Consider the following 16,236-nt stretch of genomic DNA (forward strand, 5'->3'; position numbering starts at 1 on the left):
TAAGATCAGGTAGCACAGCCTAATGAGAACAACCCTGTAACACTACTACAAATGAACAGAGGAGTTGTGTGGCAGCAAATCAACATGAGTGCAAATGTCAGACTAAATAAATTAAAACAAAGAAATAAAAACCATGACAATTTTTTCATAAAAGGAAAATGTACATACTTCATTCAAATACCAGTATGTGACATGTTACTTTAGGCAAATAGGGGGTTCAAGTAGAAGTTTGGAGTGGAAACCATGCAGACATTTGTACTGAATATTTGTGGAAAAAAATGACTTCATTGCTGAAGAATTGCTAAACAACAGAAACTGTCTTTGCAAAACAGGCACAAAAACATTGCAGCAAAAAATGAAACTAACAATAATGAGGATTACAAAGTCACATCAATGTATACCATCCAATCAAACTTACTTGATTAATGACTCCCACACAAACCAGTCCAGTTAAAACAGTAGTAATGAAAATGCATATGTTTTTATATGCATTTAAATTTATTTTGACATACACACACAAGTGAAATCACTAAATGTTCCTTGATACATGTATTATAACATCTTTGGCAACAATATATTTTTCAAATATTTGTTTTTATATAAAGGCAAACTAGAAGAAAATTTGAATCAGATCACAAATGGTCCGTGACATTTTTTTTTGACATTCATACTATTGTGTGATGACATATTATAAAGTGCTAATTAGTATATATACAGCTTGATCTAAATTAGTTTGCAGTGTATAGTGCAACAAACCTAACAATAAATGAATCAATTTTGTGAATGAGTATAATGTAACATAAAAAAGTAGCGCTTACCCAAAATAAGATGAAGCATTAAAGATTCAGAATGACCTGTAATGGACTGTAGATGCGCACAGAACAGGGAGCAGGTGTGCGCTAATTAATTGCTATGAACTCCCTATTGACAAAGCTTAACAGATCCTCCTGAATCGCACAGCTGTCAACTAATCGCCTTATTGGGGGTATTCTCGACCCCTTTGCCTATTTATCAAAGCAGGAATCCGGCTGACAACTGAAGGCAGTGTACTAACACTTCCGGCTCGCAGAAATGCGCCTCATATCGGCGCATATATGCGCAATGAGCCTAGGCGCACTTGCTTGATCAAGGCCATTGAGTCTTTAATAACCTCTTCAGTGTGTTAAAGTATTGTAGATTCAAATATGAGGCCATCTGGCATTTTGGCTAAATCCAAAATTGGGTCATAAAACAAGACAATGATCCCAGGCACAGCAGCAAATCTACAACAGAATTTCTGGAAAAGAAAAAGATCAAAGTGTTATAATGCCACATTTAAAATGTAGACCTTATCCTAATCAGAATACAGTGGTGGGATCTGTGCAAGCTGTGCAAAATATCATCCAAATATCATACTAATGCAGGTCTTTCAAGTTACTCAAAACTAAAAAATATGAAACATAATGACATGCATCTCAAAACCACAATTTCTAAAGCTAGCAAAGTATTTAAAAAGGTATAGACTGCGGAGATCCAGACTCAATCCTGCTCTGTCCAAAGAACCTAAATCTATTCTTTCTTTAGAAGAGGCATTTAAAGGGGGATAGGATTACCCTATATAGATATATAAATGATTCATGCAGAGAACTTGTCTTCAAGGATACGGAAGTGATTCTTCACAGTAAGGGCTGTGAAAATGTGGAATAGGCTCCCTCAGGAAATAATTTTAACACGTTTTATAGATTGCTTTAAGAGAACCCTGAATGCTGGATCAGGAATGATTTTTTATTATCTTTTCTTATTTGAGTAAATAAACATTATATATAAGGGTTGTTTTACTTTTGTCTGGATCAACTGTGAATAAATGGTTTTATCTGGAATATGCTGGTTTTAAATATGTTTATTTCCATAGTGGTTGAACTTGATGGAGTTGTGTCTTTTTTTTAACCTGACTTAACTATATCTAACTATATGTATTTTTATTGATTCCAAAAAATTAAAATCCTTTTTAATTGTTTATGACTTTTTAATTAAATGTTACAGGTTTACACAATTAGGTTGATACAGAAAAAGAGTAAAGGCTTATTTTTTTGCAATTATTTGATTACTTTACAGAATATATGTTGGTAAATATGGTGTATCTATGATGATAATGACATAATTGTGTATTCAAAATGAGCACAGGTTCATCTTATTTATTACCATTAACTTTGCAAAGTGAACATTCACTAAGTGAATATCCTCTACTCCTTTAGAAAATCAATTGCAGTGGCATATTTACCTATCTTTTTAGTTCTATTGACCTGAGTAATGTAATGTAAATACCTTTGCTCCACAAGTTTACGTGTGGGCAGTGATTGCTCAGTAATGTAAACTAATTAAATTCCTGCTGCTATACATATTTATCAGTTCCTAATAAAAAAATCCTACTGCCATACAGTCAGACTGGGTTTTAGTTGCAAACTGAGAATTATTGATTACCTACTTCCTCACAAATATACTATATACAATTATAATTGTGTTATATTTCGTATCTCCCTTAACAATAGGCTGCAAGCTTGGAGAAGCATCTGACTTCCTTGTGCGACAAGGAACTCTCATTCAGGTATCCTCTGGAGAAGTAGGCTGCTATAAAATATGTACTTGTGGACAAGGCGGAACTCTTGAAAACTGTATGGAACTTTATTGTGTTGACCTACAGAAGTCATGCATTGTTGGAGGGCAGACCAAATGTATGTTTATGTAAATCAATCTATCTATCTATCTATCTATCTATCTATCTATCTATCTATCTATCTATCTATCTATCTATCTATCTATTTTTATGTATGAGTTTAATCACTTGTAGTTGTGTAATAGTTTAATCAATGTATTGTAATAATTTAAGCCTAGATTACATTAGTGTTGTCTGTTCATTTGGAGACTCCCTAAAAGAACCAATCAGGGATGAGACAGTAGATCCTAATTAGGAAGATTTATTGTTGCAACTGAGAAAACCAAACACTTAGCAGTTAAGCAGGGAGATTTTAACTAAAACAAAGTAAAACATCAATCTTTATAGGCATACAGAATCACTCCTCTATAGGAGGGTTTGATCCATTATCTAATTGTTTTTAAGCAGATTGTCCAATACCTTATACTCGGAAGTCCATATAAGCATATTAGTTTACAAACAGTCAATAATATGGATAAATCACATGTCAAATAAGTCGCATCACAATCAGCGCACACATCTCCTAACTGATTGTCATAAAAACATGACATTTTCAGGGTACACAGGGGACTATTAGAGCCTGTTCCTTAACTAAATTACAGCCCCCTAAACAAGTTGCCAGAAACAGGGGCCAAACATAAAATCCTAATAACAATTAGGGATATTTTCTCATTAGAGAGGGAGATTTCAGGGGTATTTCAGGATCAGGGCCCCAAACTGAGTTTGCATATTAGGGACCCCTGGGGCAACTTCCATGGTTAAAAGCATTAGGGTAATGACAACTGTCTGTGCGCTGTGGTGCCCCAAATATAAATTTGTCCACTCACAAAACTTTAAGGCTGCATTCAGTCTGGCAATGAGGTTGTGGTGCGGTTACTGCTTTCTCGGTATAGAATCCCACCTCGGGGAAGACGCTCAGTACTGCTCACTGCCTCCTGGAGTCAAATATTGCAGGCACTGCAGTGTGAGGGACTGAGCGGCTGGCAAAGTGCCTGTTACACATAGCTGTGCTCTTACCTTTTCTGAACCCCAATTTCCCTGGAACAGAGGGATGTTGGCAACTTGAAATGTGGAAGCCAGTAGGAAACATTTTTTGTAGCCCCCCCCCCCCCCCCCCCCCCCCCCCGAAGATATCATGCTACCCTGGTACACATGGCTATCCCTTTACTGTCTGTGAACCCCAGTTTCTCACATCACATGATGTGAAAAACTATACCTGTAACTATACCCTGTCAACTGGCCACTTACCTTCTGTAAACCCAATTTACAGAGAATTGTAGGATAAGTTGGGGACTCTTGTGGCCAACCACCCCCACCCCTCCCACCAACACCACCACTATTTAATCACCATTAATAAACCATAGTGCACTGTCACATAAATGTAAGTTTATGTTTTTTAAACCCACATTTCTCCTGAATGGGGAGTTCTAGGTATATTAAAATGTAGGATAAGGGGGGGGGGGACTTTTGTAGCTAACACCTCTAAAATTTTATTGCCATGGCCCATCAAAAGAAAAATTATACCTCTTATACCATGGTATCCTGTCACACATAGCTAGCCACTTACCCTCTTTGAACCCCACTTTCCCAGGAACAAGGAGATGTAGGGGCCTGAAGATGTAATAGTAAGAACATGTCCCCCTTGGCTGTCTTATAAATTGCATTTCTCTGGAAGTACCTCATTCGGGAAAATTTGGGGTTCAAAAAACATAAGCGGACATTTTTTATGTGACAGGGCACCATGGTATTATAGAAGTGATAACATTTTAGTAGGTATGGGAGAGTAGCCACAAAAGTCCTCCAATAACTTTTACATTTCTCTTTATCTATTGTTAAAAAGAAATGTAGGATTCACAGAAGGCAAGTGGCCAGCTATATTTGACGAGTAGCATGGTATGACCCCAATACTTTTTTGTATCATGTGACGGCGCCATAGTGATGAAACTTGAGGGAGAGTAAGCTGCAAAATTCCTCTAATTTTTCTTAGTTTTCCCTTTTTCTACAGAGAAATTGGGGTTCGTAGAGAGTAAGGAAATAGGTTTCTGTGACAGGGTAGCATGATATATTAATCATTTTAATGGGGGGGCGGGGGCAAAAGGTGTTTCCTGTTCGCTCCCACATTTCAAGTTGGCAACATTTCTCTGTTCCATAGAAATTGGAGTTCAGAGAAGGTGAGTGTTTTTTCTGCGTGTTCTATCAAGCCCTTATGAATAAATGCCACATCCCATTAATTCATGATGTTGAAGAAGAAAAAAATCAAAAAATACCAGGGTCTTTAAAGGCATACAAATACCTAACTAAGAACCAAGCACCTTTTTTTAAAAAAAAGCAAAACAATCAACAAATTTTATTTCAATTCATATACAAAATAGAAAAGAAAAAATATCAACACAAGACAATAGTGCATATTAAAAAACATCAATCATTTGGTATGCTCCTATTTTATATCCTAAAAACAGGCTAAATGCATTTCACAATATAATGTCTGCTTCTTCATGAAAACAATAGGGCATATCAGGCCTTTGTCACACATGACTGACATGAATAAAATTCAATAAAACAAACTGTCTCATCAATTTTTGAGCCATAGCTGAGGACAATAGAGGCACCTTGACATGGAACAGATGGGGAAAAGTTGATCCAACCACAGCATCAGTGAAGTGTAATAATTAGCACTACATTTTAGGTTTAGGACACTTATTTTCAACTTAGCAATTGTGAAACTTGATTGCATCCTAATCAAAAGTTAGCTGCATATATTATGTGTCTGCACAGGTCCACTTCACATATACTAATGGCCTCCAAAGTTTTTATTTTCTTCTTCAACAGGGTGAGTGTCCAGCTATGTGTAACACCTCGCCAGCCTTTCAGTCCCTCACACCGCAACGCCTGCAGATTTGACTACAGGCGGCAGTTCCTTAGATTTTTGTGAGTGGACAAGTTTATATTTGGGGCACCACAGCACACAGACAAATTGGCAGAACCCTAATGCTAATTGCCATGGAAGTGGCCTCCGGGATCACTAACTTTCAAATTCAATTTGGGAACCCTGGTTTTAAAATAGCCTCCTTAATGAGAAAATATTCCTTATTGTTATTAGGTTTTTATGTGTTAAGCTGCGTACACACTTCCAATTTTTGTCGTTGGAAAGAATCTTTCACGATCCTTTTCAACGACAAGGGAGTGCACGATACATGAACGGTGCTGTACATACAGCACCGTTCATGCTCTATGGAGAGGGGAGGGGGAGAGCGATGGAGCGTCACCCTGCTGCACGCTCTCCCCTTCTCTTTCATTAGGATCGGCTGTCGTCCATCGTCCGTGGATCCGGCAGGACGGTCGTCCGGACGATGGACGACACCGACTGTACACACGGCAGATTTTTGCCCGATAATTGGCCGATGCCGATTATCGGGCGATAAAAATCTGACGTGTGTACATAGCTTAAGTCCCTGTATCGGGCAACTTGATACATTTAGGGGGCTGATATTGAGTTTTGTAACAGCTTTCAGGTTCTTCTTTGTGCCTTAAAGTTTGTACGACAATCTGTTTACCAAAATAAAAGGATGATAAATCAAAAATTTCTGCATTCACCATTTGATGCTCATTTTAATAAATCAAAGTTTTATGAATGAAAGATTTAAAACTAAAGGCATCATACAGTGCTGGCTGGTCATATATTGCTCCCTGCTTACCATTCCTGTACCAAAGAGCATAAACCACACCATACAATGAACCCTGTTAGTTATAGGGGCCTCTAACCTTCTTTGTAAGCCAAAATCTTTCCAATAAATACTTCCAGAGAAATGCAATTCATGTGACAGATATCTAATTGGGACATGTTCTTTTTACTACATCTTCAGGTCCCTAAATCTCCCCCCTTTCCTGGGAAATAAACAATAAAGGATAGGGGGCAGAAATGACTGATGGAATGCATTTCAAATGAAGTGAAAATGAGAGAGGGCTGGGTATGGGGGACTCTGTATATACAGCTGGGGGAGAGAATGAGATGCACACCACCACCTATTTTGTTGGCAGGTCTTAGGGGTCGTTGTAAAGTGCAGGTCTCAGTGGGAGAGTGCAGCAGCAGAGGCAGACTCAGAGGAGGAAAGCCAAGTTTCAGTGAGAGCCATAAAGTTCAGAGATTTAGAGAAGGGAAGGGTGTGGATAGAGGTTAGTTTATTGCCGACAGAGTTGGGAGAATGGGAATGAGGTTAGGAGGGGGGCATATCTTGCTGAAAGGGTAGGGAAGAGAGAGGCGGTGGGAGGGAGGCAGGGTTGGGGGAGATATTATCAGCAAGTAAAAAAGCAAATAATGGCAAATCACAGGTGCACATTAAACAATATGGCAAACTGAAAGCCATGTGAGCAGCAGCTGTAGTATGGGTTTTCATGAGACTTGTAGGTGTGGGATAGGATGAATCAAAGTCAGAGAGGTGGCTTGGTGAAAAGGCATATCAGTATATCAGGATGGCAGCACCAAAAGTTGTGTTGAAGTCCAATGGGATAGATGATGATGATTCAATCACGTGACACATGACCCTGTCTGATGTTTAAACTTAGTGCTTTATGGTTGGACATATGTAATTTGCCATTATTACCTCTTAAAGTATATATTGTTCTTTTAACAGACATTAAGATGTGGAAAGCAAACTTTAAGCTTGAAATGTTTTACTTTTAGTGTATGGTTTCTCCTAACATTAAATAATAAAAACAGCAATTATGTTTCATAACAGCAATATGAGAAGAAAATTTTAGATAGAATGAAAACAAGTATAAGACAGAGATTTTCTTTATTTCCCTAAGTGCTATTTTTCCATATTGTTTTAATATTCTTATATTACAGCCCATGGCACATCCTTCAAGGTGGACTGTAATATTTGTTCTTGTGTTGCCGGGACAGTGAGATGTTCAAAACGCCAGTGTTTAAATGAACTCAGTTCTGAAGAGGACCGAAGTATGTTTACAGGTATGTTCAAAACCAAAAATGTGCATTGTCAGACAGTTATGATTAAGTTGATGAAGAAAACCTAGTTAAAAAAACAAAACAAAAATTATTATCTTTGGGCATGTATTGATTGAAAAAAATGATCCAATAACATATCTGCAAAAGTAAGTAAATCGTTTTTCCAGCTTTTGATGTGGCACTCTTGTGTTGCAATAACTGCAACTAAAGGTTTGACCGGTAAGTGTTGGTCAGTCCTGCACATCGATTTTAGCTAATTCCTCCATACAGAACAGCTTCCGATCTTGTAAGTACCCTAGTAAGCCAGCTCCGGATCAAAGGGACTGTCAAAGATTTCCGAAATACCAGAATTAAACAACGGGCTGCGTTAAGAAGATTTAATGTCAAAGATGATTTGTACGTGTCCATGGTTTTCCCGTAGCGGTGCAGTAAACAGGCAGCTGATGTAGAGGGGAACGTGGTCCCCATTATTTGTTGGCCAATGCTAGATACTTGCTGCCAGAAAATCTTTATTAACACACAAGTCCACCAACTATGCAGCATTGTGCCTCTGTCCTCACAACTCCAGCACAGGTATGAAGTCTCAGGATACCATTTATGTATCTGATCTGGGGTGGCATACCAGTCAGTCAAGATTTTATAGGATGTCATTTAGTACTAACAGAACGTTTATGTGCAATGAAACATATTTTTTCCCTGAGAGACAGAAAATTTCAGCTGAAGGTCCCTTTTCCAGTCCCTTTTGGCTCCAATGTGACCTAAGGAATGTGTTGTATTGAGGACTGAATATAGAAAGGAAACTGTGTGTTTTATACATAGTTAGTCAAAGGCCAAAGGGAGATTGGAAAAGGGGCTTACTCGTCCTATATCTGCGATTAAGTGTTTTATTTGTAAGTAGGTGCACCAAGAAGGCAGATCCCCTTCAACTAGATCTTGCAGTTCACTCCTAAACAACAGTCTGCAAGCTGTAATAAAATCTACTATTTTAGGCAGTGACTTTACCTTCCCATTACGTAAAAACACCCTCTCTTGACCAGGGGGGAAGACTGGGTTACCTATGAGTGGCGTAAGTAACCCTGGGGAGGAAGAGAAACCTATGCGGAATTCGCCTTTATGGAAAATTTGGGGTGTGGCCCCAATGGTTGGATGGAGTTAGAAGAGTTTTTTGAATATGTGTTGGTGGGGCCCAGGGGGATAAAACTACAGGTATTTTGCTGTGTGACTTCGATTCACGCATGCTGTGGGAGTGGCAATTCCAATTCAAAATTCTCGCCAGGCATTTGCCTTAGTAATATAATTGGATATCAGGAAAGCCCCCCCCCCCCCCCATCTTTAACCTTCGTCCTTTTTACATATCTGTACTTATTTCGGGGCCCAGTCAGTATTGCTTTGACATTATTAAGGAATGTGCTTGGTAATTGTATGGGAAGCGCTTGCATAGTGTAAAGGAATCTGGGGAGAATGTTCATTTTCATTATGGCAGCTCTTCTAAACCACCAAAAAGCTTTGGAAGACCACTGATGGAGATCTCCCTTAATTTTTTGGTACAAGGGTGGAACATTCTGGGCAAAGATGTCTTTAGTATCTTGTGTCAAGGTTATGTCCAAACACTTTAACCCTTTAGAATTCCACTTGAAAGCCAACATATGATGCAGCGCTGTACATTAAATAGGGGTTGCAAATGACAAACAGGTACAGACAGTGACACAGGAGAAGAGGACCCTGCCCAGAAGAGATTACAATCTAGGAGGTGGGGAAAGTCTCATATAATAGAAGGGGAGATATGAAGTGGTGGGAAGTAGTGAGGGTTTTCGGAAACAGAAGAAGATGGGTGGGCAATTTTGAAAAGATGGATTTTGAGTGCTCTTTTAAATGAGCAGAAAGTAGGAGCAAGCCGAATAGGATGTAGAAGACCATTCCAATGAGTCAGGTCAGCTCTAGAAAAGTCTTGCAGGTGTGCATGTGATGAGGTTATGAGTGAGGAAGTCATTAGTAGGCCATTGGGGGAGCGAAGAAAGCAACTAGGGGAGTACTTTTTTTACCAAGTCAAAAAAGTAAGTGGGACAAGAACTGTGGAGGGATTTCAAGGCAAAAGCACAGGAGCCTAAATCTGATTCTCAAGTGAAATTAAAGCCAATGAAGAGAACTTCAAAGAGGTGCAGCAGAGGAGGAGTGGTGGGAAGGATGGCTGCAGCAATTATAATAGATTGTAGAGGAGAGAGTCGGGTTAGTGGAATACCAGAGATGAGGATGTTACAGAGTTTGGGGGTCTATGGGGACAGGTAGGGGCAGATTTTGGACATTTTGCGCACGTGAAAGTGACAGGACCTGAAAATGTTCTGATTATGCAGGGTAAATGAGAGGACAAATGTTTTCAATCCTGGACCAAATCCATTCCAGGTTTGCAGGGTCACCCAGTTTCACAGATGAAAGTGTATCTTCTCCTGCCTTGGGGAGCTTTACTAAATCAGGCCCACTGTATCAAGAAAGCCTGCAAGAACCTAATATGTGCAGTCCTGAGGTAGGACAGAAAAGGGAGAAACTTGATTAACATTTTTTAAATACATTATGAGTTGAGCATGAGTTAATTACATTATGAGTTGAGCTATATTTTTAATAAGAAGCTAAGATCAAGAACACAGGTATATGATCTGGAATTTTTGGGAGAAAAGTTAGAGGAATAAGGTTTTTAGCCAGTCAACATGAGGTAAGTTTAAACATGATTGGAACAAACATAGATATTTAGAAGAATAAATCAGCATTTGTAGCTAACTTTTTCCAGGGTGAAAAAAAGCATGTAATAAACTTTTTATGTCTAAAAATTTTTTAACTTAATTTTTCATATGGTGATCAATAATATTGCTTAAAAAAAAGTGCAATTGTTTGTTTTTGTCCAAAAAAAATGTTGGTATTCTATGCTTATAGTACAACTTAATCTGTGGTTTTGATGTTTTTCTTACGTTTCTTATGTTTTTCCTAAATTTATTTTTCAATATCTGGGAGAAGTGACAAAGCAACCAACTATTTTTATAACATTTTAGGATTACCTTGTAACTGCGCTGATAAATTTGTTCCTGTATGTGGTCAAAATGGGCGTTCCTATCCAAGTGCCTGCATAGCACGATGTGTTGGTTTACTTGATCACCAGTTTGAATTTGGGCTGTGTTCTTCAAAGGATCCATGCAATCCTAACCCCTGCCTCAAAAATCAGAGGTAGGTGACATCACATTGTATATTTTTTTTGTGTGTGCTGCATATACCCATATATAACCATACACATGCTTGAGTGTTATTAAAAGTGAATTACACAGATCGTACAGTGTATGTATATATTAATATGTTGTTATATGTTACTAACTTTAACACAGAAACATTTGATTTTCTTTTCCTTCATTGTGTAATTATCTCCCTTGCCTACATTAGAGCAGTATATACATGAACACACACACAAAAAAAAATAATTTTTTTCTTTAGGCATGAGAAATGAATCATCAATGGAACCATAACTGATGTATGGAGTGGCTCCATTATTTTTATATTTTATTATTACTAGTTTATAGTTGATAGTAATAATATTGTAGAAGATGAAAAATACATTTTCTTTGTTACAGTTATGCAGTAAAAACCTCTTCTTGGTTTTAAAAGGCAGGTTCTATAAACTATGGCAACATTTGAATAAAAAATACTATATATACTCTATAGCATTTGACAGAAGCTTTGTTTATTTTTTGTGTGAGAGCATGGCCCTTACTCCATCCCTAGATTTTCCACCACTTTCAACATCAGCAGGTACAGAGTAAAATGCCTGAGGTGAGGAAACTTCTTTTGGGATATGATGTTCCATGCCCATCTTTACTTTACCTAAATAAAGAAAACAACCTATATGTTTTTACCTCCCTGCTGAGGCTTCAAAGTCAAGAAAGCCAACATTTCATATAGCGTGATTTTTGCCAATATAGGCAACAAAATGCAGTAGCCAAAGTGGCAACACAGTATGTGACAGTTTTTTTTCCCAGTATGTTAATTGGGTAATGGGTATGGGTAATTGTACAAAATGTTAGAAATAAAATGGCAAGAAGTGAGGAGGTTAGACAAAGAAGATAACATAATTGTGGGCTGGTGTTTTTAAGTAATTGTGATGGTGTTAATTGGTGTTTGGCATATGTGTGTAAACTGTATATATGGAGCAAGGCACACTAAATCTAACACAGTTCTTTTGAAGTAATAATTAAATATTGGTTTAAGCCACATAATTCAAATATGTTGCTATCTTATTTTATCGGCAATACATTATTGTAAACTATTTTTGGGTGCATCAGTGAAAAATTGTGTGTTTTTTTTTAAACAACCCAAACACTAGGAAAAAAGGCAAAAACAAAACAAAATGAGCAGTAGGGTAAGTCATCTGGGGCTTACTTTGGGAGATTAAACATGGGAGTAACATAGATTATGTGTTTATGTATCTTAACATTTCAATAAATTGTGAGCTTTGGTTCATAAATGGTAGTCTTTACCAATGTGCAAGGTTTTTGTATGGGAGAAGCCTAAAATCTTTATCTTCACTGCTGGATGCAGCAAGCAGGCAAGTTGTTACATAGGCCAGAAATTGTGAACGGATCCAAAATCCATACATAGTTGCCACCAACAAGGTCAAATATTTGCAGTTTTAGACAATAATTTTACCTTAACCCCTCCAACACATTAACACTTGAACCATAACCCAATTGATAAATAATATTTAAGACCTTTAAGAAGTTTATTTACTTCAGATAAGTTGGAGTACATTTTTTACGTAGTACATTTTTAAATAAAGAGAAAACATGAATTTTACATAAAGTATATAACATTAACATGTAATATTAATATAACATATGAATGTATATAACATAACAACATAAAACAACAGTACAGAGATAGCTATGTGTACATCATAATAACTTCAATTCAGCATGTAAGTAGACCACATATCTATCTATAGTAATGTAGCATGAATGACTTTTCAAAATGTATGGTTGAGCATCTAACTCTTCATACCATGGAATATTACCAAAATAACAAATGATAGGAAAAAGATTAAGAGGTAAGATCAAAAGAGAAAAAAGTCCCTATGAGGGGGAAAGTGAGAGAAGGGGATAAGGGGAAGCTAGCTTTAGGAGTGAGTGTAAAGATTTTTTGAAAGTAATCCGGGGTGAAATTGATGCCCAAATCATGCTATTATGCCACTATATAATAAGGAGGGTGAAGTAGCATCAACTGAATTAATACTGAGTATATTTGGGAGATCAGCCGGGTAAGGGGGAGTACAAAGTAGTTCAAATGGCGTGAGATCTCTAGATAGGGTTTCCAGGTCACCTAACCCCACCACAAAGTCACTGAGCTAAACATAGGCAAGCCAACTGCCTGGCCCAACCAGTAGGCACCCTGATAGTGCAGAAAGAGCTTTTAGGGATCAGGCCACCAAAGCATTCCAGATTGGCCAAATGGAGTCAGGACACCTGTGAAAAATTTGATCTACTTCCATTCGCAGTGAGCAGGCTAGATTACCAAGGACCGGTGTCATGGGTCGTGCAAAAGCAGATATTAGGTATCAGAGTGGTCCTTGTGTGCAAAACCGGTTGCATTGTGATCGGGAATACCTTTGTGGCAGGGCAGTCAGATGGGTTAAAAAGTCAATAGGGAAAACAGTCATAGTTGAACAACCATTGCAACAATTAAAAAGTAAACGTTTGATTCCAAAATCACAAAAAAGACCTTATGTATCCAGAAAGAATATTAGTATCCTTGTCATTAAACGAAAATGATATGTATACAAGCCTTTATGTATAGGTAAGACTAACACCTCAGGGGCACTCAACAAAGCAAAATATTAGGAACTACTGAGTTCCTAGTTTGGGTACTCTTCCAAGTTTCAGGAATGATCAATAAAGTACTAGGTATTGCAATTGCCATTTTATATAACATCCCTATCCAAACACATATTCAAAAATTAAATATTGTTGACTCCAAGCATTTCGTACACAAAATATATAAGTATTCCAGGAGTGTGCCAAAAATAAAGGACCAGCAATACCAAAGATCAGTAAGTTAGACCACTACAGTCGGTCAAAGCTTTGTAAACAAGTCAAGGTTGGTATCGCCAAAACCAAGGCTAGACCGATAATTCCATGTCAGCGGAAGAAAATCGGGTCCCATCCATCCGGCTTTTGTAGGCAGTATTGTTGTATTATTGTTAAAAAAAGATAAATGTATTTTTCTTTCAAAGCATGTAAAGCCTTAATTGAACATGGACCAACGAAGCTAAAGCTTCAGCTAACATAGTGCCTCCTTTGCTAATTGGTAAAACATAATTCTGTGTTTGACATATAACATAGGGTAAAGTAATCTTTGCAAATTTTTTTGCCCAAAAAGGCTTCTTCAGGGGATTTTGAGACCATAGTTGTTTGTGACCAAACAAAATCCTTTTTTTTAGAACAATGTATTATGGTATATGTAAAAATATATATATATTATGTGTGTAAATATGAACACATTATTAATAAAGGAATTGAAAACTTACTCAGTGTTTTTGCTGATAGTTGGTAACACAGAAGAGGTAAGAAAAATAAATGATGTGCAAGATATTTAAGCGTTAGAATATCATGAATTTGAAAATATAAGATCTAAATTCAAAAAGATAATGGTAATGAGTTAGAAAACAATCAGTGCTAACATAGATTACTTATAGATATTTCTAAGGGGTTACGGTAAAAGAGGTAAAATTTACTTCTAGGTTGGCTGCGAATAATAAATTGGGGTGACAATTTCTGTAGAGATGTTAGTGGTAACTGTTCCTTTTAGCCCTTGGAATGTTAAGGGGTACAGAAAAAGTCTCCACTTTATTGATTCACCGGAAACAACGCATGCACGATCCTCTGCGCATGTGTGGTCACTATTTTTAACTTAACTGAAATAAAGGCGGAAGCCCTTGTTTAACATCAATTTGGATACTGTGCATGCGGGGTTTCCCTCAATATCACACCAGCTTAACCCTTATAAAGAGGTGATAGCAGCACCAGTCCTTTTGGGGCTGGCTTACGATTTTCCTTCTTTCCCACAGTCCACCAACGTGAAGAGTGAGTACTTATTGCTGCCTTATGACAGTATTTCTTATCCTTATATATAGATCTTCAATAACATTACAATTCTTCATTTTTCAGCCTTTAATACAATCCATACTCCTACGAAATTTAATATAGTAACGTATGTTTTTCACTTATATAATTATTACAATTTGTTTTTAAGCAAATTTCTTTATATCCATATTGACATATACAATTGAACAGTATCATATTTTTCCTAGGTTTCTGGACATTCATATTTATCAGACCTGTTTATGAGACTATAAACTCAACACCAACAATGTAAGTGTTTGCTCATAAAGCATGCTTATATTTAAAAACCTTAGTTTTTCCTCACCTTCCTGATATATAATAGTACTGATATCATCTAGGTTCTCTAACGGATGTATGGGAAGGGCCTCTCACAAAAGTTAAGACTTTTTCCATTCCCTTAACATTCCAAGCACTAAAAGGAACAGTTACCACTAACATCTCTACAAATTGTCATTTTTATAATCGCAGCCAACCTAGAAGTAAGTTTTACCTCTTATACCGTAACCCCTTAGAAGTATCTATAACTGATCTATGTTAGTACTGATTGTTTTCTAACTCTACCATTATCTTTTTTTCGATTTAGATCTTATATTTTCAACTTTATAAATTATGTAGTATGGGAATAAAAGTAATATTTCTGTGTTTGCAGATAACACTAAAGCTTGTAATTGAATTAAGTCCATACTGGATGTCTGTAATCTAAAAGCAGACCTGAATGTACTGTTTGATTGGGCGGCCAAGTGGCAATTGACATTTAATATAGATAAATGTAAAGTTATGCACTTGGGGGCTAACAACATGCATGCTTCATACTGTCTAGGGGGAATACAGTTGGGGGGGTCAGAAATGGAATCTGGGGGTTCTGGTAGATCATAGACTTAATAACAGCATGCAATGCCAAGCTGCAATATCAAAAGCTAGCAAAATACTTTTTTGAATTAAAAAAGGATAGACTGCAGAGATCGAAACATATTCCTGCCCTTGTAGAAAGCATTGGTCAGTCCAAATCTGGAATATGCAGTCCAGTTTTGAGCACCATTTCACAAAAAGGACATTGTGGAATCGGAGAGTGCAGAGAAGGGCAACTAAACTAATAAAAGGAATGGATGAGCTCAGCTATGAGGGGAGATTAAATGAATCTATTCTCCATTGAGAAGAGACATTTCAGGGGGGATATGATCACCCTGTATAAATATATAAATGATCCATTGGCCCTAATTCATCAATGAAATCCGCGCTCGCTGGTCGCGCGTACTTTCGCGCTTCCAGCGAGCCGGTTTTCCGCGGTCCGGAATCGAATGCGCTCATACACACGCCTCCTCACTGCCAGCTGGATTCCTGCCTTGATAATAATGAGCAATAGGGGTCGCGAATCTGCCAATTAAGGGGATTAGATTTCAGCTGCGCGATTAAGGAGGATCTGTTAA

General features: G+C 37.4%; 1 protein-coding gene across 3 annotated transcripts in view; it reads left to right on the top strand.

Moving 5' to 3' along the window:
- Positions 1–16,236, top strand: part of RECK (reversion inducing cysteine rich protein with kazal motifs) — a 205,584-nt gene that overhangs the window by 162,094 nt on the left and 27,254 nt on the right. For all 3 annotated transcript variants that reach the window (XM_072411954.1, XM_072411955.1, XM_072411953.1), the window contains exons 14-16: positions 2,529–2,711; positions 7,539–7,661; positions 10,700–10,871. In XM_072411954.1, the coding sequence (XP_072268055.1) occupies positions 2,529–2,711; positions 7,539–7,661; positions 10,700–10,871 (478 nt within the window). The remainder of the gene's footprint in view (positions 1–2,528; positions 2,712–7,538; positions 7,662–10,699; positions 10,872–16,236) is intronic.

This window comes from Pyxicephalus adspersus, chromosome 5, assembly GCF_032062135.1.
Source record: "Pyxicephalus adspersus chromosome 5, UCB_Pads_2.0, whole genome shotgun sequence".
Classification (NCBI taxonomy): Eukaryota; Metazoa; Chordata; class Amphibia; order Anura; family Pyxicephalidae; genus Pyxicephalus; species Pyxicephalus adspersus.